Source organism: Rhineura floridana, chromosome 3 (genome assembly GCF_030035675.1).
Source record: "Rhineura floridana isolate rRhiFlo1 chromosome 3, rRhiFlo1.hap2, whole genome shotgun sequence".
Taxonomy (NCBI): domain Eukaryota; kingdom Metazoa; phylum Chordata; class Lepidosauria; order Squamata; family Rhineuridae; genus Rhineura; species Rhineura floridana.
This window is the reverse complement of record NC_084482.1, coordinates 85,581,029-85,603,441: the sequence shown is the minus strand read 5'-3', so window position 1 is coordinate 85,603,441 and position 22,413 is coordinate 85,581,029. Positions and strand designations below refer to the sequence as shown.

Genomic DNA, 22,413 nt, shown 5'->3' with positions numbered 1-22,413 from the left:
AAACAACTGACATAGTTACACCCAACTGTTCCAATAATGAGTCTTAACTTCTCAAGAAATCACTGCTAGCCCAGCTGCTGAATTCCACATCTCTTGTGAAAAGTGGATGGATTAGAAGCTAAGGAACAAAGTATTCTCATACTTTTTTTTGATGCTCTTGAAGATGTTATTGCAAACTTTACACTGCCCTTTGTCAATTACACTCCCAATGCCAAAGGTTGCATACTGAGATTATACAGCCAGGAGTATACTATAGCCAGCGTGGATTTTTCACATTCTGCAATGTGAAATTGAAAATACCCCCATGCCATTCTGATGCTTCCCATAAGCGCATTTCAAAACAAAACCTTACAAAACATATAGTCCTGAACTCAGAAATCCTTGCTTAACAACCCTGTAAATGTTCATGGCAATACACAAAACAGACAGAGAGAATAGAGAGTTCAAAGTCTAAAAAGAGCGGGGGGGGAATCCAGAGCCCTTTTGGACTTTTTTCTGTCAGAGTTCTCATAATCTGTTGAAATTCGTTAAAAATCATCCATATTCACAGAGTACCTGTAATCCTATTACTGACCTTGCCCCATACTCTGACCTTCATCTTCTGCAGTTTAAAAGTTAAAAAAAAATGCCTGGCTGATTTTTAATTAATTTAAGAAATTTTGGCTGGAACCCAATGACGAAGTCATGCATGCCCATAAAAACCAACTGTCAGTGTTCTAAAAGCCAGACTCACAGCCGCTGGGCTTGCCTAATCAGGGGGCCACACCCACACCAGACTTTGATTTCACATGAGATAGTCATGAATGAATGAATTAATTTATTTCGGTCATGGACCAGCCAGTCATGGCTTCCCTCAGAGAATCCTGGGAAGTGTAGTTTGTGAAGGGTGCTAAGAGGAGACTCCTGTTCCCCTGACAGAGCTCCAGTGGCCAGACTGGTTTAACAGTCAGCCACTCTGATTGAAGGTCTGTGAGGAGAACAGGGCGTCTCCTAGCAACTCTCAGCACCCTTCACTAACTACACTTCCCAGGATTCTTTGAGAGAAGCCATGATTCTACAAAGAGAACTAAAACCCTGGTGTGGATGTGACCAGGGACAGCTTTGCTTTAAATTTGGTTGGGAGGCTACATGTGCCTGCTGCCAAATAAAAAGGTGGGGGAAATGCTGAAAAGCAATGATACTGTTCACAATGTTTTCCTTTTGGAAAAGAAAGGGTCTTCCCTTCTGCCCAGTGCCCACCCACCCATCTCCTCCCACCCTCACCCAATCTCCTCCCTTCCCTGCCCCTCCCCGGGTCAGTGTCGGAATACGACCTGGGAGACCAGAGTTCGAATCCCCACACAGCCATGAAGCTCACTGGGTGACCTTGGGCCAGTCACTGCCTCTCAGCCTCAGAGGAAGGCAATGGTAAAATCACCTCTGAATACCATTTACCATGAAAACTCTATTCAAAGGGTCGCCATAAGCCCAATCGACTTCAAGGCACTCTATTTCCATTTTCAAACTTGATTGCACAGAAATAAATCCCATTGAACTCAAAAAGTATACAAATGATCAAACCCACCCTCCCTTCTCCTCCCTCCTATCCCCTCCCTCTTTCCCCTTCCCTCCCCCTTCCTTTGCCCCTCCCTACCCATCCTCACCACCTTCCAATCCCTTCCTTCCCCCTTCGCCCTCCTCTTCCTCCTCCCTATGGTCAGTTTTATCTATCATAAGCATGATTGCATGGGAGTAAATACCATTGAACTCTATAAACATGCAAATGATCAAACCTGCCCTCCCCCTCCCTTTGCCCTCCTCCAATATGCTCCTTTCCTTTCCCCCTCCTCCTGCCCCATGGCCAGTTTTTCCTATCCTAACCATGATTGCATAGGAATAAATCCCATTGAACTCAATAAACATACAAATGATCAGACCTGCTTTTCCCTTTCTTCCCCTCCCCTCTTCCTTCTTCCTCCCCTCCCCTCTTTTACCTATCCTAAGCATGATTGCACAGGAGTAAATTGCACTGAACTCAATAAACATGCAAATTATCAAACCTGTCCTTCTCCTCCCCTGCCCTCCTGCCTGCTCCCATCCCAGTCCTCCCCTCTGCCTTTCCTCCCCTCCCTCCTCCTCCTCTCCTCCCCATCCCCCGTGGTCAGTTTCATCTATCCTAAGCATGATTGCAGGAGAGTAAATCCCACTGAACTCAATAAGCATGCAAATCATCAATCCATTCTTAGCAAACTTCCACAGGATCCCATTTCTTACCTCCCAGATTAAAAAGCAGGGAAATTCACTAATCGGCAAAAAACCTTGCAGTTTAAGAACATACAGTACCTTTAGCCCACAGATATTTCTATCAAACTTTAAAAAGCAGGGAAATTGGGCAGCTATAGTTAATGCACCAGGGGAGCAGGAAACCTGACCTCCTCTCTGAGATATTGGACTGCCCTACAAATTTGTCAAAATGCAAACACAATCTGTGTTCATCTTTCACAGTCCAATCCACTTGCTGTGTAGCTTGGAAGAATTTGGTAACATGCCTCTGAGCATATGGTGAGTGGTGGCAACACCTGCCATCAGCCCAAATAATAGAAAGAAGACATGTGCTGTGCTGATCTTGTTTTAGTAGGGAGGAAGCAACATTATTAAGACAGTTGATATAGTGCAGATGGTCACTTTAAATATGTCTGATTTCCTTTGCAATTTTAATGAAGTTTCCTATAGGAAATCATTTTCTTTTGTTTCTATTTCTGTGAAAATGTGAAATACAGCAACACTTTGCAAAATTTACACTAAACAAACTCCAAAAATAATTGTGGAATAATGTCACTGACGTCTGCAGAATAGTGTCCAGTGGACCTCAGGAGTGTCTCAGTTTGCACAAGGTAAAATAGTGGGAGGTGAAATATATTCTAGCAAAATTCTAGATGTGCTCTATGTTTTTAATTGACCGTGCCTACCTTTCCTTAAATGAAGGGGTTTAAACATAGCAGGCTGAAAACATGCATCCTCTTTTTTCCTACAGCTAGAGTCATTGCTGAAGTAGTAACATATTGTAATCAGTCTGATTTTACATCAAACTACAGTTTCAGATTCAACTGTTAATGCACCCAAAACAGAAATAGAACATAACTTCCAATTTGAAACATGAAAGGCTGTCTTCACCATCATATGACATTGACCAATAAAAAGGCGTTGAAATTAATAAAAATAAATTTGACACAGATCTCTATGATGAATAATGTATTTATTTATTTATTTATTAGATTTGTTAGTCGCCCATCTGGCTGGTTGTCCAGTCACTCTGAGCGACGTACACAAGAAAGGCATACAAATACATTAAAACAGTAAAATCTCAACCTAGAATAATAAAAACCTAACCCTCCCCAAAGGCCTGCCTGAAAAGCCAGGTCTTCAAGGCCCGGCAGAAGTTTATCATAGCGGGGGTATGGCGGAGATCGTTTGGGAGGGAATTCCACAAGGTGGGGGCCACAACTGGAAAGGCTCTCTCCCTAGTCCTCACCAATCTAGCTGTTTTAATTGGTGGGATAGCAAGAATAATGAGGGAAATAAAATTTTCTAGTTTAGATTCTCTGTAGAAACATTAGTAACACAGGAAAGAAGCAAAGTAAGAAGAACACAAACAAACATACAAAAATATAATTCTCCATCTTTGGAGATGGCAGGTGTTGCCACCACTCACCATATGCTCAGAGGCACATGTTACCAAATTCTTCCAAGCTACGCAGGAAGTGGATTGGACTGTGAAAGACCAACATAAATTGTGTTTGCATTTTGACAAATTTGTAGGGCAGTACAATATCTCAGAGAGGAGGCCAGGTGTCCTGCTCCCCTGGTGCATTCACTATAGCTGCCCAATTTCCCTGCTTTTTAAAGTTTGATAGTAATATCTGTGGGCTATAGGTACGTTCTTAAACCACAAGGTTTTTTGCCTATTAGTGAATATTAATTTATCTTGTTTTCTTCTGTCACATCCTGTTGAGATTGTGATTGTGATATGCTTACCTTAGATGAAGTGTCTAAGGTAGTGCATGGAATTTATATCCTTGAAATCTTTGTGATTGGGAGAGAATGAACGGCGGTGGTTCCTGGACTCTGGGCTTCCTTAAGGTACCATATGTAAAGAGAGATGACTGTGGCTTTAGCCCTGCTACTTCTGTGGGTTTCAGCAGTTATCTAAGGGCTTAGTATGAATGATTTTCTCAAACCACAAATCAGTCATAAAGCGTAACTGAAGTGTGGCTAGAGAAGCTATTGGAATTTGCATTGAATGGATCAATTTCTTCCAAACTGAGTTCTTAAATTAACCATAATATAGGAAATGAAAGACTAAAAATGAAATAGTCTGGTGATCTAGCAAAGGAGCAATATCAGTGGTATACATATCTCAGAACCTAGATACTTAGTGGAAAGAGATGTGGTTGTCTATGCGTTGAGCACTATTCTGCCTGTATTTGAATAAATCCAGTCTCGGACAATGTAGTGTGCTCTGATGCAACTTACGGGAAATGGAAGAAAAAAGGAAAATATTGGGAGTAATGGAGTAGCATAATGTAATTGTAAAAGATGAAACCTATATTGCAGATGTGTATACCATCAATAATAGAATGGGATAGTATGAGATCTCAAATATATATACACAACACTCAGTATGGAGTAAGTGACTGCATCTTTAAAGTTTCAAAAAAGCAGAGTTTCCATACTTAGAAACCTATTGTAATAAGCAATGTTAACCCGATCCTGGGTTTGCCTCAAAAACCATTTGGTGAATGCCCTGGTGAATGCTCAAAAAATGTTGGGGGATTTCCCCTTCCAACAAAGCCCGTCTCCCCTGCAATGTCTGCTCTGCCATCCTGAGCAAGGAGGGTAGGAGGGGTAATGAGCAGAGGAAAGCTTCCTAGACACAGGAGAGGTCTTTGGGGGCCTCTGCTTAGCTGGGCATGAACATGCTTAGGAGTATCATTGAGAAATAGAGAAAACTACACATCATTCTCATGAGCCATAATTTCCTCTGGGGATTGTAGTTTTCTCTAAAGACAACAAAAGAGAAAAAAAGGCTGCTGCACAGATGGATATGGATCTCAGTGCATTTTGATGAAACTCTTTTTCAAGAGAAAATATTTATGCTTCTTAATAAAAACCTAATGAAACATTTTTTTTCTGCTGCAGCATACCTACACATACTAATAGGCTCAGTTTGCATGTAACGCTAAGCCCACATGCAAATTCTCAGAAAGGAGAGTATGGCCACTTTGCTCCTCCAGTTCTCTTACTGCTAAGCCGATCAATGGTTTACCTTAGCATGTTGTCCAAACCCAGTATTACTGTTAACTTATAATCTTTGAGAACATTACAATCAATTATTGCTTTGTCAAAGCTTAAACAAAACACATTATATGTGTATATACAAGAAGTTACTTTCTTAATTGTCCAATTGGAGACATATTGGTTGTTAACATGTAGCAAACTCAGATACTGTTTTTACATATGATTTAAACATTATGCACTGTTAATTCGCTTCTCGCAAAAAACACTTTCTTTTACTGTATTCAGTACATTTACTTCAACTTACCAGAACGCTATAATGCCTTTTTTTGTTCCCTGAATCTGAGATAATGTGTCAATTTATGCATAGCAGCAAATTCCCATAATTTCTCCACCCATTCTTTAATAGATGGTATTCTAATCATTCACCATGTTTTTGCAGAGTATTTTGGCTGTGGTCAGCATGTAGGAGACCATTCCTTTATGTTCTGGTTTCACCAGATTTTCTACGTAATTCAGTTAAAAAAAACGCTGGATGGAGAGGGATTTCATATCTTTTTAATTTAGCTCTTAATTATTTTCTAGTACTTCTTTCTCTTGTTACATCCCCACCACATATGAAAGAAATTTTCTTGTTCTTTTTGGCACTTCCAATATGTGGTTGGATAGTTTTTATTATTTTTTTGTATCTGGACTAGAGTGATTTATCATCTGCTCTCGATCTTTGTCTCCTCCAGACAAACAAAGATTGGTAATCATAGAATAAACCTTAGCTACAGCTGGGTTCATATGACTTGCTAAGTGAACCCATGGTTTAATTCATATCAGTGTGGCAGCAGCAGGACTGAAGGAGGAGCTAAGCAGCTGTGATCTCTTCTCTGGGGACCTGCACAGTCACACATTTCCACTATGCCATAGCTTGGCTTAGTGTTAATGGCTTAGGGCTATGTGTAAACCAGGTTACAGAATAGAATTACAAGGCAGAGAGGGCTACAATCCCTTGCTTCCCAGCAGGAATTATTATTGAGGAAGATGTAGTTTGTAGCTTTTCTTCTTCTAATCTTAGTGAGGAAACACAGAATATAAAATACTTCATGATTGCCCTGCAAGGGTGACATTTCCAAGTACGGGAACACCATTAAAGTCCATATCTGTGTCTAGCAAGCATTTCCTGCTACTGAGCAATTCCTCTTGGCGAAAAGTTAGTTTATAATGTACTTGCTATTTTTCCTTGTGAAGTCCTGCTCTGTGGTAGCATAAAGCTCCACTGGGTTGTAGGATGGTGAAATTCAGGCAAGACAAAGAAGAGAAGCAGTTCAGGCTGTATACAGTCCAGGCTCTGGAAAATACAAAGCTCTGAAGTTGCTGCAGCAATAAGCAAGCTTAAACTGAGCCCTTTTATAACAGTAGCCTCAGGCAGCACCTAATTGTTAGTACCACATCTGTTGCAAGATACTATTCTACACAAGGGACCCAGCCTTCTCTAGTAACTTCCTACTCTGATGGAGCAAGGAAGGTTCAGATCTTCCAGAGTCTTCTGTAGTGGAATTCTCGGATAGCAGTACCACATCGTAAGGGGGGCTGGGGACTGGTCCCGCAGGCTCATCTGATGATAGCATGTCTGAAGCTGGGCCTGCATACCCTTCTCCTTCAGGTTAGGAGTCCTCGCCTCCACCATTCAGTGAAGAGGAATCTGACTCCTGGTCCCTGACAGAGGGTTCAGACCCAGTTTAGAGGTGGACACAAGCATGGGGCTCTTCAAATGGTAGAGTTTGCATTCTGAACACTCCCAAATTCAAATTTCACTCCAGCATGTCCTGCAGTACTGAATCATATGGATATTTTGCATCCTTAATACAGATCAGTGTTCTGCTTCTCACATTGCAGATATAGCTTAGCTTCTCTCTGGAATTTTAATGTCTTGCTGGGATCCTTTTGCTTTTGTGCTGAGTGGGATGGTCTGAAGTTTCAGGTGAACATGCTTGGAAGACTCTGAATGATCAAGAACCCAGGGTTCCCAATTACACAGAAGCTTCTAAACACATTCAGTTGAATGTGCAAAAAATCACCCTTCAGACCTTCCTGCTCAATGTGAGAGGTAGAATAGTTGCTGGTGGAGCTGCCTGTGCATCCCCACTTCTGTTTACAAGCCATCTGCAAGCATGATGCCTGAACAGCACGATTAATAAGTTGAGATGCAGTGTTGGCTAATTCTGAAACTCCTTGCTGACAGTTTTACAATTTATTTAATTCAGATTGTGTTTCCTAGTGCTGTTTCCATGATGTATCTTTGCACATTTCCTATTATCAGTGGTTTTTCTGTGATATTTCACAGGTGATACCTCATGATCACGTAAGTGACTAAAGTTGCCTGAATTGTATTGGACTGATAAATTGTCTGTCATTGCCTTTCAGTCTCATACAACTCTTAAGTTTGTTCAAAACCACATATATTTCCAAAAGTCCTAAAAACTGAAGGTGTGAATTGTGTGTGTCAAGGAAGAGAAAGGCAGAAGAGTACCTCAAATAAATTGAAACACAAGATACCATACAGTTTTCAATGTGAAGAGAGATGTGGGGTTCAACATTTCTTGCAATTTTTTTTCCCCCTAGAGATCAGTCTCTTAAAAAACTTGAAATATTCTGTGTGTGCAGTATGCATTGTAACTTCTATTGTTCATGACATTTACTTTTCATGGAAGAATATCCAACTTTAACTTTGGTTATTTTTGATTTAGGCGGCTGAACAGAAATAAACTTCAAGTTCTTCCAGAGCTCCTTTTTCAGAACACGCTGAAGTTAACCAGACTGTAAGTATAGTTTTTATTTTTGGCATACTATAAGTGCTTTGTTTGGTTGTTAAGTCAGCAATTTTGGCTCTGAGGTTTTGCTATGATGCCTTATTGAAATCAATTTTGAGATGAGTCTTGGTTTATTGTACAAACTCAGTGCTGAAAAACAAATTGAGAAACATTTCCTTGTCTTTTTACTAGTGTGATATTTTTATTTAGAAATCAAAGTTGCTGGTGTTACAACTTTTTAATTTACTACAGGAGGAGTTTAAGAAGTTGATATCTATAAAGGCATTGGTGTTGATATACTCAAGCTATAATTGCAGCTATGCAATATCGCTTATGTCTCCTGATGGCTGAAGGAAACCTGTGATGTCTCGTGTTGTATGTCTTGAAGTATTTGCAAGATATAGGTGAACTTGAGCTTAAAGTAAGAATGATCATGCCATTGAACTGGCAGCACTTCTTAACTAAAATTTACATTATGATGTTGTATGAGAGAAAAAGGCAGTGCAATCCTAATGGGTGGCTGGGAGGGAGTGGAGTGGTAGATCCTTCATCGTATCCTTAGCCCTGCTGGCTCTTGCAGGCCAGGTGGATTGTGGTAGAGAGTTGTGCTTGGATTTTGCAAAATTCAGATTTGACTCTGGATTTCTTATTTATTCACTTTTCTTTACCTTGCAGATTGGGTTTTCTTCCAGTGGTTTTCTGTGGCTGAAGCAGATTTTTTTTAAAAAATGCTTAAAAATATTGATATTAATATCAAGATTTTCCTCATAATATTGATATTAATATTGATATTTCCCTCAAAATCAATTTTAGAGGAATAATTTTGAGGAAAATTTTATTTTTTAAAAAAATCTATGAAAAATTGTATGTTTAAAAATATCGATATTAATATCAATATTTATGTGGGAAAAGACCTGAATCAGTATTAATCACAAATAGCGAACATTGATCCCCGACAAAGCACTATCAGAAGGAAGTTTGACAGAGCAAAAATCGAACTGTACCAAAATGCGTTCCCCATCCCTAGATGTCAGGGGGTATTGTTTTCTTCTATTTTAACAATGCCAGCCTCATACTGTTGTAGCTAAAGGGCCAGAATACAAGGCCCCTTGAGGAAACTATGGGGTTTTCTAAAGCAGCCAGCATCCTGCCCCAGCCAGCCCCTAAATGTTCTGTTTCAGGGTCTTTTTGATGGCTACCAGTAGTTTACTCTCTCCTTAAGTAGAGTTGAGGTCTCTCCCACAGCAGAGAACACCCCCCCTCAGTAGCCCTCCTCTTTGTTGACAAAGGCCAGTGGAGAGATGATTGATTGGCACCATCCTTCCCAGCCATTAGCATTGGGTTGGGGGAGTCAGGATAGCTGTACTGGAACAGTTTCTGTTGTCAGCATTCTGAAATACTTCACTCTCATAGCTTGCATAGTAAATGTGTTTCTTGGTTTATGATTCATTGCATAAGAATCTCAGGCACTGTAAAAACATAACAATGCTGTTGGTAACCTGGCAGCCACAGCATATGAATGGCTCTTAGAATTTTAATGGATTATAGACATAGTGATCACCCTGGATTCTCCAATTTCCTGTCTTCTGTACTAGTCAATAACTTCATCTTCTGTTTCCAGCCAAAGATAACAATGGGAAAGATTGCTATTATAATGGTTGTTTGAGAAATGCTAGGTATTTCCTACAAGTAGATAACTTCATTTTCAGAAACAATGCCCAGTTAAGCGTTGCAAATATTTTTTTGCTATACAAGAATGAAACACTGAAAGTTAACAGTACTCTTGTCTTTTGTGAAAAGGGCTCCCTGGATTTCAGTGTTACTCCTATCATGATATATCATAACACATACTTTCAGTAGCAATTTAATTAAGAACTTTAGCTTTTCACAGTAAGCTAAATGCAAATGTGCTGTGTCTTGATAAGTTGTCCAACAGCTTGCTAACAGCTTAATTATGAAGAGGGGCTGCATCCTTTGACTGTGTAAATAAAACAAAGAAACCACTCGGATAGTTCTGTAAAAGTCAATGTCAAAAGGAAAGACGCAATCAATTTACAGTATCTTTCAGTTGGAGAACATGTCTGCAACTTCTATAATTATTTACATGGTCGTTTGTGACGTCTGTTTGACATTACCTGTAGGAATATACGGGATAATCAACCTTAAAATGGAATGAAAAGCATCCTATTAAATGAGTTGGATGCTTACCTTATTCTGTTATTTCTTGCCAGGAGTAGTAGTCTGGTGTACATACATTGCATATTTGCTTTTTATACCTTCATTTTATTGAAGTTTTATGATATATTACTTGGAGAACAAGATCTTCCCTGCCCCCAATATAAAAGGCATTTAAAAGCATTTTTTTTAAAAAAGGTTGGGGGGTGAAATGTTAACGAGAAAGAAAGCAAAAAGGAATGAAGCTTTTCCTGTCACATTTTTCCATTTCTCTTCCTAAGGTTGTTACTCCAGACATAGGCTACTAGGAAGTATTGGCACATTTTCTGGAACTATGTCTGTCGTGAACATAGATTTTGGTTTTTTGATGGAAATGTCTGAATTAAGGTACTCATAGGTAAATCACTTCTGTTCCAAACTTTTAGAAAATAATTTGCCTGGGACTAACCTCCAATAAAGTAAGTGGGATTTACTTTTGAGTAGATATGCACAGGATTGCACTATAAGTCTTCTTTGTTTTTAAGCCACTTGTGCTATTGACCATTAACTGCATCATTTTGTTGCAGTGGAGGTTGGTCCATTAGGGTGAATGGGACACTGCCCCACCAACCTCACCCTCTCCCCAGAAAGCTTGCAGCTGCTTGTCTTTTTCCTTACAACCACTCCATGGTGTGGCATTGACTGTCAGCTTTCCCCTTCTCAGTGTTGCCCTTGTAGAACTCAGCAGGGAGGAAGGTGACACAATGCTAGTATGGGTTGGCTCTGCCTGTCATTAGCTCTGTCTCTACCTACTGTTGATTCTCCTGCCTTCTGCCCTTACAGTTTTAATACCTATGCCCCAGTTGCTTAGGGAATTTTAGGTAAAAAAACAAGTGTCTTGAAGTTACTTGGAATCTATCGCAGACATGAGTGTATTTTGCCAAATGCAGATGTTTAGAGAGGCAAGTACCTTCTGAGAATGTGCCCTTAAATTAAAGGTCCTCTCGCATGTGAGAGTAGGCGCAAATAGCTCACCTTGTAAATTAGCTCAAAATATTAAGCACTTCTAGCGCAAAATGAACATGACCATAGTAAGCAGGGGTTGCTATGGTTTTGGCTCATTCAGGAATTGTGGCTGTATTGTGTACAGATCCCAGCAGGTCTGTTCAAAAGATGGTAAATAATTACAAGGAACACCAGGTCTCCAGGGGGCACTTCAGGTCTGAAAGGATGTTCACTAGGTCAGAGGTGATGACTACAGACTGCTGAGAGGCTCTTGTACCATATATCAAGCTGGAACTATTTTTATTGCTTGTATTGTACACTGACTCTAAACGGCACAATTTGAGCAATATCATGTCTGGAAAAGTGGTTGCAAATCCTTATGACACCTTTCTGTTCAGTCTATTTCCAGTGTAAGGCAGAGGGCTCTGCTTATTTTCTTTAAGTATGAAAGGAACGTTAACAAATTATCTGAACTGGGTAGGGAACAAATGAGGGGATGTCAGAAAGTGAATAACTGAGGTTCCATACTGGATTTCCAATCTCCCCTGCGTGAAGTTAGCTACTCCAAACTAATATGTGCAGATGTTTCCTTTCCCCCCCTAATACAGCAAAAGGGAAAGAGAAGTACCATTGAGTGTAAAAGCATAATCATGAGTTCCAAATATATTGGTTTTTTTTCAGAGCTTGGAAAAGTTACTTTTTTGAACTACAACTCCCATCAGCCCCAGCCAGCATAACGCTGGCTGGGGCTGATGGGAGTTGTAGTTCAAAAAAGTAACTTTTCCAAGCTCTGTTTTTTTAAAACAAACAAACACTGATAACTCCATTATGCTGATTCTGGCAAAGATTTTGTTGTTTAGGAAATAACTTTGTAATGTTGCGAAAGAGATTAATTGTAATTCTCTTAACAAAAGATTTTTTTCCTTTCTGTGTTCTTCCAGTATAGTTGCCCAATTAGCGATTGGAATTTTCTCCTGAAAATCACAGGCTTAAGGTAGATGTCAGGTTGTGTAGTCACTAAGAGCCAGCGTGGTAAATAGATTATAGCACTGGCATGATGATAAACTGAATTGAAATCTCCAGTCAGGGCTACTTCATAGATTGTGCAGCGTCAAATGGAGGTTTGCAGAGAGCAAAACTTGTCAGCGCACTGCAGATGTTTTCAAACACTCATTTGTCATATTCATTCTTTACATTTTCCTTGTACACTTAAAACAAAAATTAGGTGTACGCATGGGCATTTGTAATGTAGTCTTTAGCTCTGAACATCTGAACATCTTTAGATGTGAACATCTTGACTGTTCTTGGTAGCTAGGAAAAATGTTTCCTATTGACCCAACCCTTGCTTCTATGGACAAGGGACTGAATTTAATGCTTTGGAGGTATTTGAGTGCCTCCTGGGCAAACCTCTGTCCTACTCGCTGGCTCTGAGCGTGCTCTGTTCCCTGAAGGCTGGAGATTGGCATGTGATTTTCTTGACCTAGTGCTGATTTTAGAGAAGCTCAGAAAATAGTTTCATTGCTTCCTGAGTTTCTCAGAGGCTCATTGTGAAGTTAGGAGCAGTACTTGCTTATTTCCAGATTCTGGAGAAGGGCAGAAGCTTTTGCCAGAATAAAAAAATGCATTTGCCAGTGATGAGCTGGCCAAAGCATTTATGGATCCTGGGCTATGAAGCTTACTGGGCAATTAACTATTTTGTTGTTATGTGCCTTCAAGTCAATTACAACTTATGGCGACCCTATGAATCGGTGACCTCCAAGAGCATCTGTAATGAACCACCCTGTTCAGATCTTGTAAGTTCAGATGTGTAGCTTACTTTATGGAATCAATCCATCTCTTGTTTGGCCTTCCTCTTTTTCTACTCCCTTCTGTTTTTCCCAGCATTGTCTTTTCTAGTGAATCATGTCTTCTCATGATGTGTCCAAAGTATGATAACCTCAGTTTCATCATGTTAGCTTCTAGTGACAGTTCTGGTTTAATTTGTTCTCACACCCAATTATTGGTCTTTTTTGCAGTCCATGGTATGCACAAAGCTGTCCTCCAACACTACATTTCAAATGATTTTTCTCTTATCTACTTTTTTCACTGTCCAACTTTCACATCCAAAAAACCTCACATACCCGTATTTGTTCTGAGATAAAATTAGATAATATGATATAGTTTCTTTGAGCTTATTTGAGGAAGAGAAGAAACGATACAAGTGTAGTAAATAATTCACTCATCGGTAATCTGGACAGGTTTTTGGTGATTCTTTTAGACATATATGAGGAATAATAAGATTACATTAAATATTGCAAGACATACTTTTAAAGGCATATTTTATAATAACCTGAAGAAATACTGTTCACTTTTGTATTTTGAAAGTTTCTACAAATATTGATCAATCAATGGAATATGTACTCAAAACAGTATATAGCCCCAGGTGGTAACTTTTCACACTTTATGCATGCCATGAATGAAACAAAGGGAGTGAAAGCACATTTCACAATGGCCTTTTCAGACACAACATTGTTACAAAAAAGTGGGAGGGGAAACCCTGTGGCCATCGAAGCCCTGTTGCTTCACATGAATTTTTCACTATAATTTGTAATTATCAGTAATTTTGTGAGGAAAGGATGTAATCAGTTGTGCCAGGGAACTACTCTAGTTCACATCAGTAATATTTTTGTGGCATCAGATTATTCTACAGCAGGCTCAGACTTCAGAATAAAATCTTTTAATTCAAGGTGAATGCATAGGTTGAAAACTTAAAATCATTGACACATGATAGCATTTAGATGAATTCCTGCCCATTTGTTATGATATCCATTTGGTAGGCTTGCCATATTGCCTGGTTAGCCGGGTTTTACTTGGGTCTAGCCATGATAACTGGTGCCCATAGCCCATTAGGTGGCCTGGATTCTCAGCTTTCATTTTTTTAAAAAGCAAGTCTCTCACCCTTGTAGATCCAGAGATACAAGGCAAAATGTGGAGGCAGTTTTCTACCCAATCGTTTTTTGAGAAATGAGCCTACTCCTGTCTTCCATTGTTCCTAACCAATGAGGGACATCACAGCTGTCCTGGAAAAATCAAGAATTTTAGCCTGTCTGCCTGCTGCATATGCAGAATCTAGGCAGTTTAGAAAAATGCACATGCTCACTTGATCAACACATGCAGCTATGCCCCTTATCCAGACATTCTAGCTTACTTTTTGGTTGAGTCAGCAAGGAGAATCAGCCTTCATCTCAATTGCATCTGCGTCTCAGGGTATGTATCAAGTGGTGAATGCAATGGGTGTGTCTGCCTGCTATTGTGGAGCATGGAATAAAGTTGTTTGAATCCACCAAATGCTCCTCCTCTGAACAAATACAAGATATAAAAGCAAACATCTCTGTAGAAAAGGCTGAGGTATTAGCATTTGCATTTTTAGCTGTGCCCCCACCCTGTTAAATGGTGTTTACTCCCAAATAAAGAGAATGCAGCCTCACTCACCGTGTTGCCAGTGGCAGAACCTCTGTCCAGCAATTCAGAAAAGACTAAAAAGTATTTTTAACACATATGCTGGCTAGCATCTCCCCACCGAAGATCACCCTACTTAATTTCCTACCCAGGGAGGGAAGGATGGGCGTGTGTAAATATACACATATACATACATACATACACACCAGGGATGGTTCACATTCAGTTCAGTTCGCATTTCAAGCCGAATATATTAAATTTGCACTTTCCAAAACAATATGAGAATTGAAATACAGACATCCTTTGAAATTTGCACTTATTCAAATTCTGCAATGCAGTTCACCAACCAAACAGTGTTTTAAAAATGCATAGGGGAAAGCGTACATAAAAATTAATATATGACTGAAAATAACATACGAAAATGGATTATATGATGAGATATTGTGTGCAAAATGTGTACATTAGCCAATGTCTACAAAAATGTGTTTATTAGGAGAAATTCACACTAAAATGCTGGAAAGGTTTTAAAAAATATTCTCGTGAAATTCTCCAGCATTTTAGTGTAAATTTCTCCTAATAAATGCATTGAAAATTTCTGTAGAAACGTGGAGAACTGAATTTAAGACTTGAAAAATGAGAAACTGAGAGAACAGAAATTGACAGATCTTATCATTCCTAATACACACACACATATACATACATACACACAGCCTGTGTGTGTTCAGTGCAGTTGGGGGGTGCAATCTTTCCCCCCTTAAGATCAATAGGAATGGAACAATCCCCCCCACTCACCATCCTGGGACAATGTATTTGCTTACTATATGGTGTTTTTCTTCTTGGTGCTACATTTATGCCCCCTGGCTGTGGCTGAGATCTTTGCCATTCCCACTGCTGTGCCAGGTTCTTGGGGAGAAATGAGGGCTGTGACTTTAGCTCCTTAAGGGGACACCACCAGCAGCATTATTCATGGAAGATAGAAAATAGCTGAGTGGGTAAGGTACATCCCCCTTTCTCACTGTAAGCTGCCCGGTCTAATGCTAGCATAGCTTGCCAGGTATTCACTGCATTTTTTTTAAAGAGGTGCCAACAGTCAAGACTGTATCAAGGTCCAGCCTTTATCATTCATAGATGGGCAGGAGTACATCAAAAAGACCTGTGTCCATCCCCTAGCCCCTGATCTGGTATGTGAGATTCACATGCTCAGGCACTACTCTGTTATTCCAAGTGATACAGAGTAATGTCCTAGCAGATAATTAACTGAAGTGATAATATTGAAATCTTTCTATCTGTGTTACAGGTTGTAGTGGTGTGTTCATTTCACATTTCCTAATTGTTGGTAAAAACAACCTTTCCCTCACAATATTTCTATTTAGTGATGTTTTGCTGTTTTTTTGTTTTATGCTGGATTTTTATACTGCTGCCCTAACTTGTTTTATGTTTGTTTCTATTTTGTGTTTTTATTATGTTTTTACATTGATTGTGCATTTTTATTGTTTTTGTTGTGTTTGTAAGCTTCTCTGAGCTCTGTTTTTAACAGTAGAAAGGAAGGATATAACTCCTCTTAACAAATAAATAAATATTCCATAGTGTTGGAAAGTAGAGTATGTATTTAAAGCTGAAAATGCAAGCTGTTTTTTAAAAAAAAGATTCATCACATCCTCTCCCAGTTTTTGATAGTACTTACTAGGCACAAAAACAAAACAACTGGACAGTGCAACCATTAATATGCTTAATTTGGATAATTAGAAAACAATTTGCACAATATGCAAAAGAGCCTGCCCAGATTTGTGGAACTAGAATGGCAACCCTATTTTGATGAAAATATTTGCTAAATAAAAAATTAACAAATAATATGAAGTTGCCATAATAGATACATCTATATTCCTTTGTAGCAAACTATTTGCAAACAGCAAATAGTTTGAAGTTGGCTTAAAAAAAGTCCTCTATTATGTCATTTAGTATATGTGTTCTATTAGTAGTGTATTGCATGTAAGAAGTGAATGAACTTCATAGCCAGATTCAACATAGGCCCCAAGAGATATATCCATCACTGTGACTAAAACCAGCTGAAAGCAGAATCTCAAGCTGTTGCCCAGTGATGGATTTCTTCATACCAAAGACCTGAGAGCAGTTTAGTTCAAAAACATCCAGAAAATAATTTTTGAAGGTAGAAAAAAGCCCTGTTTGCTGTTGATGGTTGACCAATTTCCATCCCATTCCTAGCACGTACAAAAATCTGTGGAGGAAACCTGATAATTTCATAAAATATGTTTTGTCAACAATGCTTCTGTTGCTGTCAACAAAAGGAACACACATATTGTTACAAGTTTCAGAATGCTCAACAATGGAAAACAAAATATTCTTAAGTGGCATGTTTGCTGATCTTCTCCTTAAATTTTACATTTGTGCAAAATACAACCCCTGTTTAAATTTTGCATCTTTTAGCTCAGCCCAAAGAAGATGAATGCTTCACAATGGTTAGTACTTGCCATGGTCTGTTGCATCAACCATGGTTAGGATTACAGATGTACAATGGAATTATGATTTACATACCTAATGCAAGCCATGGTTTACATACCAGTTTGAGGACTACCCTAACCATAAGTTAGGAGATATAACATTTATCCATGGTTAGCGAAAACAAACTATAGATAATATGTCCCACACAGCCTTATTGTGTTGTATAGACATTTTATTGACTCTCAGCTGTTCAAATTCCAGATGAATAGGAATAGTCAGTGATTAATTGTGCTTTAAAAAGCCCAAACTATTAAACAGTAAAATCCTGAGTCTTCTGCTGAAATCAAGAGCACCAGCTAATTTTAATTTTTTAGATAGTTTGAAATAGTTTGACTGCAGTAAGGATTAAGAGAATTGGTAATTCCACTGTTCTCATCATGTAAACAGACCTTGCTTAGGAATCCTGTACTAATGGAGTTGTGAACTAATATTTGACTTTCACATCTTCTTTATGTATGAACATTTATGGATCCAAGAAGTTAACAGTCTGGCAACTATTATAAGCTTATTGATGTGTCATATGTGCAATTTATTATTAACAGTCAGTAGCAGGTCAGCTTGGCAGTTGCCTTTTTTCTTATTTATAGTGAATCCCTTATTTGTGAAGAGGCCTTAAACACTTCCCAGATCCTCATTTATTCTCCAGGTTGCTTGCTGTCCCACTCTCTAGCTGTGCGACTGTCCATCTTTTGACAACCCTTGGACAAAACTGAGTACCAGCAACTGAATAGTAAATTTCTTTTCATACGTCACAGCCAAATCTAGTAAGAATCAACTCTGGTTGTTCTTGACCTCAGAGAGATTTGTTTGACAGAATTTGAGAACATCTGCACAATGCTTGAGTCTTGCTCACTGTAGCCCTCTTGAAAATGCATGAAGGTAGAACATGAATCTGAACATGAAGTGTATAATTGTTTACTAAACAATTATTTCCAGTAAACCAACTTTCATTGTGATATCTATCTCCAAGGTAGATACTGCAGCTGTTTGACAGCTATCCTGGATGCCTTGATAGCAGGTTGATATCTGCTATCAAGGCATGGAGACTGAGCTGATATTTAAACTCGAAAACTTGAATTGCACCCTTGTGCAGGACTGCTAGGGACGCACCCTTTGTTGCCCACCTAATTAGAGGCAGAATCACGGCTCCAGTCAACAGGATTTGCCAGCAAACAAGACAGGCACCTTTCCCTCCTTGGAATGGCCAGATGTGGTAGAAAAGAAACAGCTGGGTGGAGATACAGCTGTTGGCCTTGAGGCCAATGGGGAGACTTGTAATGTTGCTTGCACCCCTGGCTGAGAAGCTGACTTGAAGTAGACTGGAGGAATGTGTGGTATTGAGAGCTGCAGGCTGTTCCTGAAGAAGGGAACCCTCCTGAGTCCCTGAAGGGTATAAGCATTGACAGTAGACCACATTCATTGGACTCCTTCATCTCCACCCCAGGCCCCCTGGCCTGGAAAGGAAAAGCAAAAGGCTTTCCTTTCTGTGTGCAGAGAAGGCAGAGATAAAGCTGCCAGACAAGGCATTGTTGGATACCAAAGTTCTCTTGAGTGGAACCACGGGCTGACTATCGGGGGGGGGACTGTCTGAAACCCATTAAGGGATGCTGCCTTAATGTCCACTGAGATACATCTTTGACATTGTTGGGGTAACGGTTAGAATATGCTGTAAATCCCTAATGAAAGTCATGAACTGAACATCCCAGTGATCGTGGCTGCAAAAGAAGAAGAGGGCTAGGGGATGGACCCGGGCCTTTTTGATGTACCCTGCCCATAGAACACCAACAATCCTAAACAGGTATTCCAGATTTCATTCGGATATTTCAGTGTTTTGTGGAATAACATTACAAGAAGAATGACGATCAGAGTTAAACCAAAGGTTATTCTTTGCTTGGCCAGTTATGAGTAAAAACGTATGCAGTTAAGTCATCGACAACACATTTTATGGCCGTTATGCATGATTTAGGAGGTACACGAACATAGTTGAGGAGGATGTTTGTGTGTAGCTGAAGGTGTATTTTAAGCCAGTTGCACACTGGTTTATAGGTCAGTAAATATATCGGTTATTACAAAAACTGAGTTTTGAATGTATTGGTAATCCTAGAAATACCTGTTCAAATGATGTTATTTGGGGGGGAAATCAATAGGGTGGCTATGGAAGATGCTAATACCTGAATATGAAAGAAGTTGTGATTCTCAAATAAGATACAACCATCAAGAGGTAAATGGCAAACATACCCCACTGAAACATCAATGAATGCTAATTTCCCAAGTAAGCTCACCTTTCTGTGACAGTACGTAAAAGGCTATTTCTAATTGCTCCTTCCCTCATTCCCTTGTACTTCCATGGAAACGTCTGATAATGGAATTAGAACATGCTGTGGTTTTGTGATTAGTTCTTAGGTAACTGATGAGGAAATGTGTGAAACATAATGCCGAATGCTTTCTGTCACTTGATTGGTTTAGTAGTTATTGTTAAATGGGAAAGTAAGACTTTCCACATTAAACATTTCCACTGCGAAAAGCTGTGGAATACATCCATGTTATTGATAAACAAGAGACCGTCAATAAACTAGCTTTGAAAAGTATTGTTGTTTAAATACATTAGCTAATGCACTTACCTTTTGACTTTTTTGATTTGGTAGGACCAAATCAAAGTATATTTGTGTGATTCACCTTCTTTTGTCTCACAGATGTGTTTTAAGAATTTCATTTGTGAGTCCTCTTAACAGTGTGTGAATGAATTTTAGTTTATTTTCTTTATGCAGTTTTATCTACTTCAGAAAGTTAAGTGCCATTTCTGGTATGTGATCTGAGTGTTACTTATATGGAACAGCCAGCATTTCTTCCAGAGGCCTTTAACAATGCTGTGATGGCTTCACTGCTATAGTTTGAATGTCTTAATCAGTGTTTTACTGCTGTATTGGATTTGTTTTGGTAGATTTTTTTTACATTTTTGGGAACTGTCCTGAGTACATATTGAAGAATGCTGCAGAGATTGATATAATCAAATAAATATGGGCAGTTTTGCATGTTATGATTGTTGTGGGGATTCCCCATTTTTACACTGGAATTTCCAGCAGCCAATACACAAAGTGGGGCATGATACCTATGTGTGTACGCATTTATTTCAACTTGAGCTTTAGCTTAACACTCAAGTGCCTGCCCTCCTGTCTGTTGGTACATTTTGGGGGGGAGTTGTTTCTTCCATCATCAAAGTTGTTTGATGGTGCTGGGCAGCAATGTACATGGTGAAAGAGCTGCATCTCCCACCCCCCACTGCCCCAGCATCTCTTAGCAAGGTTGGAGTGTGTAGCATAGGGATTGTCTAGTAGAAAGGTGCCATGATTGACAATCAGGGAATATAGCAAATAGCTTCAGTGTGGCTTGGTAACTGAAGCAGACAAGGTAACCAGCAGGAGAATTTCAGCTATGTCGTGGGAAATGGCCTTGGCTAGCTCTCTGATTAGCAGTGGAGTGCAAGTCTCTTGGGTCACTGCCAGGGTTCAGGAGAGCAAAGTACTGCTGGGATGTCAAATTGCTGCCATATTTCATTCACAGAAAAAAAGAGTTGACTGTTTGATTAGAGCTTATTGATGGGCATGCCAACATTACAGCACTTTTAAACATTCACAGAAATTACTTGAAAGCTGTGAGCAAATAAGTACATTTCCATTTGACTGTAAAAAACCAACAACTTTGCTTTTACTTTATTCAGATATTGTTTACATGGGCATTACTTTGGAATCTTATAGCAGTGGGAAGACTATGAGCATAGGTTTGAAAGTCAAACAGAAATTTAGTCAAGAGGCTGAGAGCTGTGAGATGCCTTCAGGGGACACAGAACAGCTCTTAGTAGTGGTTCCATCTTTTTTAGTATCAATGATTATCTGTTTTATTAGCATGATTACAAATTAACACACAAGAGAAACTGGTCAATAGACTAATCTGCTATAATATTTATGATAAAAATGCTAAAACCACATTTTATAAAATAATTCAAAATGCTGAACAATAAGATAATAAAATGATTCAATACAAGATAAACTATTAACCAAAACAGCCAAAAATCGAAAGTCAGAATAACAGCAAAAACAAACAAATGGAAGGCTTTAATCTTAACCCAAAAGTCTTCAGAAGTAATATATAAGCACATCTAGAATGATATTTCAAAACTAAATGAGGCAATAGCCGAAAAAGTCCTTCTCAGACCCATTAGAGGATTTAGAGCAGAGCTTCTTGTGCCTATCTCAGTTAAAGGGATAAAGGAAGGGTCAGGTTGGTTAGGTGTTTAAAAGTTAAAAGCCCAGCACCTTGTATTCCAGAAGCAAACTGCTAGGCACTGCAGACCCAGAAGGTTGAAGTTACATGATTACGATACCAGTATTTGTCAAAAGTAATAATAATAATAATAATAATAATAAATTTTATTTTTCAGCCGCCTATCTGTCCGGGTTAGGGACGCTCTAGGCGACGAACAACAAGAATAAAAACAATACATATAGATCAACATAATCAAATTTTAAGCTAAAAAACCATTCATTAATTCAATTGTAACATAAGTTAATCTGTCCCAATCTTGTAGGCCGGCCTGAACAGCCTGGTCTTCAAGGCTCAGCGATAGCTGGACAGGGAGGGAGCATGTCTGAGATTGAAAGGGAGAGAGTTCCAGAGGGTGGGGGCCACAACAGAGAATGCCCTCTCTCTGGTCCGTACCAGCCTAGCTGTTCTCACCGGTGGGACCGAGAGAAGGTCTTGCGAGGCTGATCTCGTCAGGCGGCACAATCGGTGATTCTGGAGGCGTTCCTTCAGATATACTGGGCTGAAACCGTATAGGGTTTTAAAGGTCAACACCAACACCTTGAATTGGGCCCGGTAGACAACTGGTAGCCAGTTAAGATCTAATAACACTGGGGTGATATGATCCCAGCGACGGCTATGCGTAATCAAGCATGCCGCCGCGTTCTGTACCAGCTGTAATTTCCGGACCATTTTCAAGGGTAACCCCACGTAGAGCGCATTGCAGTAGTCTAAGCGAGAGGAGACCAGGGCATGTATCACCTGAGGGAGCAGGTGAACAGGAAGATAGGGACACAGTCTCCGTATCAGATGTAATTGATACCAAGCTGCCTGGCTCACTGCTGTAATCTGAGCCTCCATGGACAGCTGGGAGTCAAGTATGACCCCAAGACTGCGGACCTGGTCCTTCAGGGGTAGACTT

At 39.5% G+C, this 22,413-nt stretch overlaps 1 protein-coding gene across 2 annotated transcripts in view; it reads left to right on the top strand.

Moving 5' to 3' along the window:
- SLIT3 (slit guidance ligand 3) overlaps nt 1-22,413 on the top strand; it is an 810,414-nt gene that overhangs the window by 66,598 nt on the left and 721,403 nt on the right. For both annotated transcript variants that reach the window (XM_061616805.1, XM_061616804.1), the window contains exon 4: nt 8,013-8,084. In XM_061616805.1, coding sequence (XP_061472789.1) covers nt 8,013-8,084 — 72 coding nt within the window. The remainder of the gene's footprint in view (nt 1-8,012; nt 8,085-22,413) is intronic.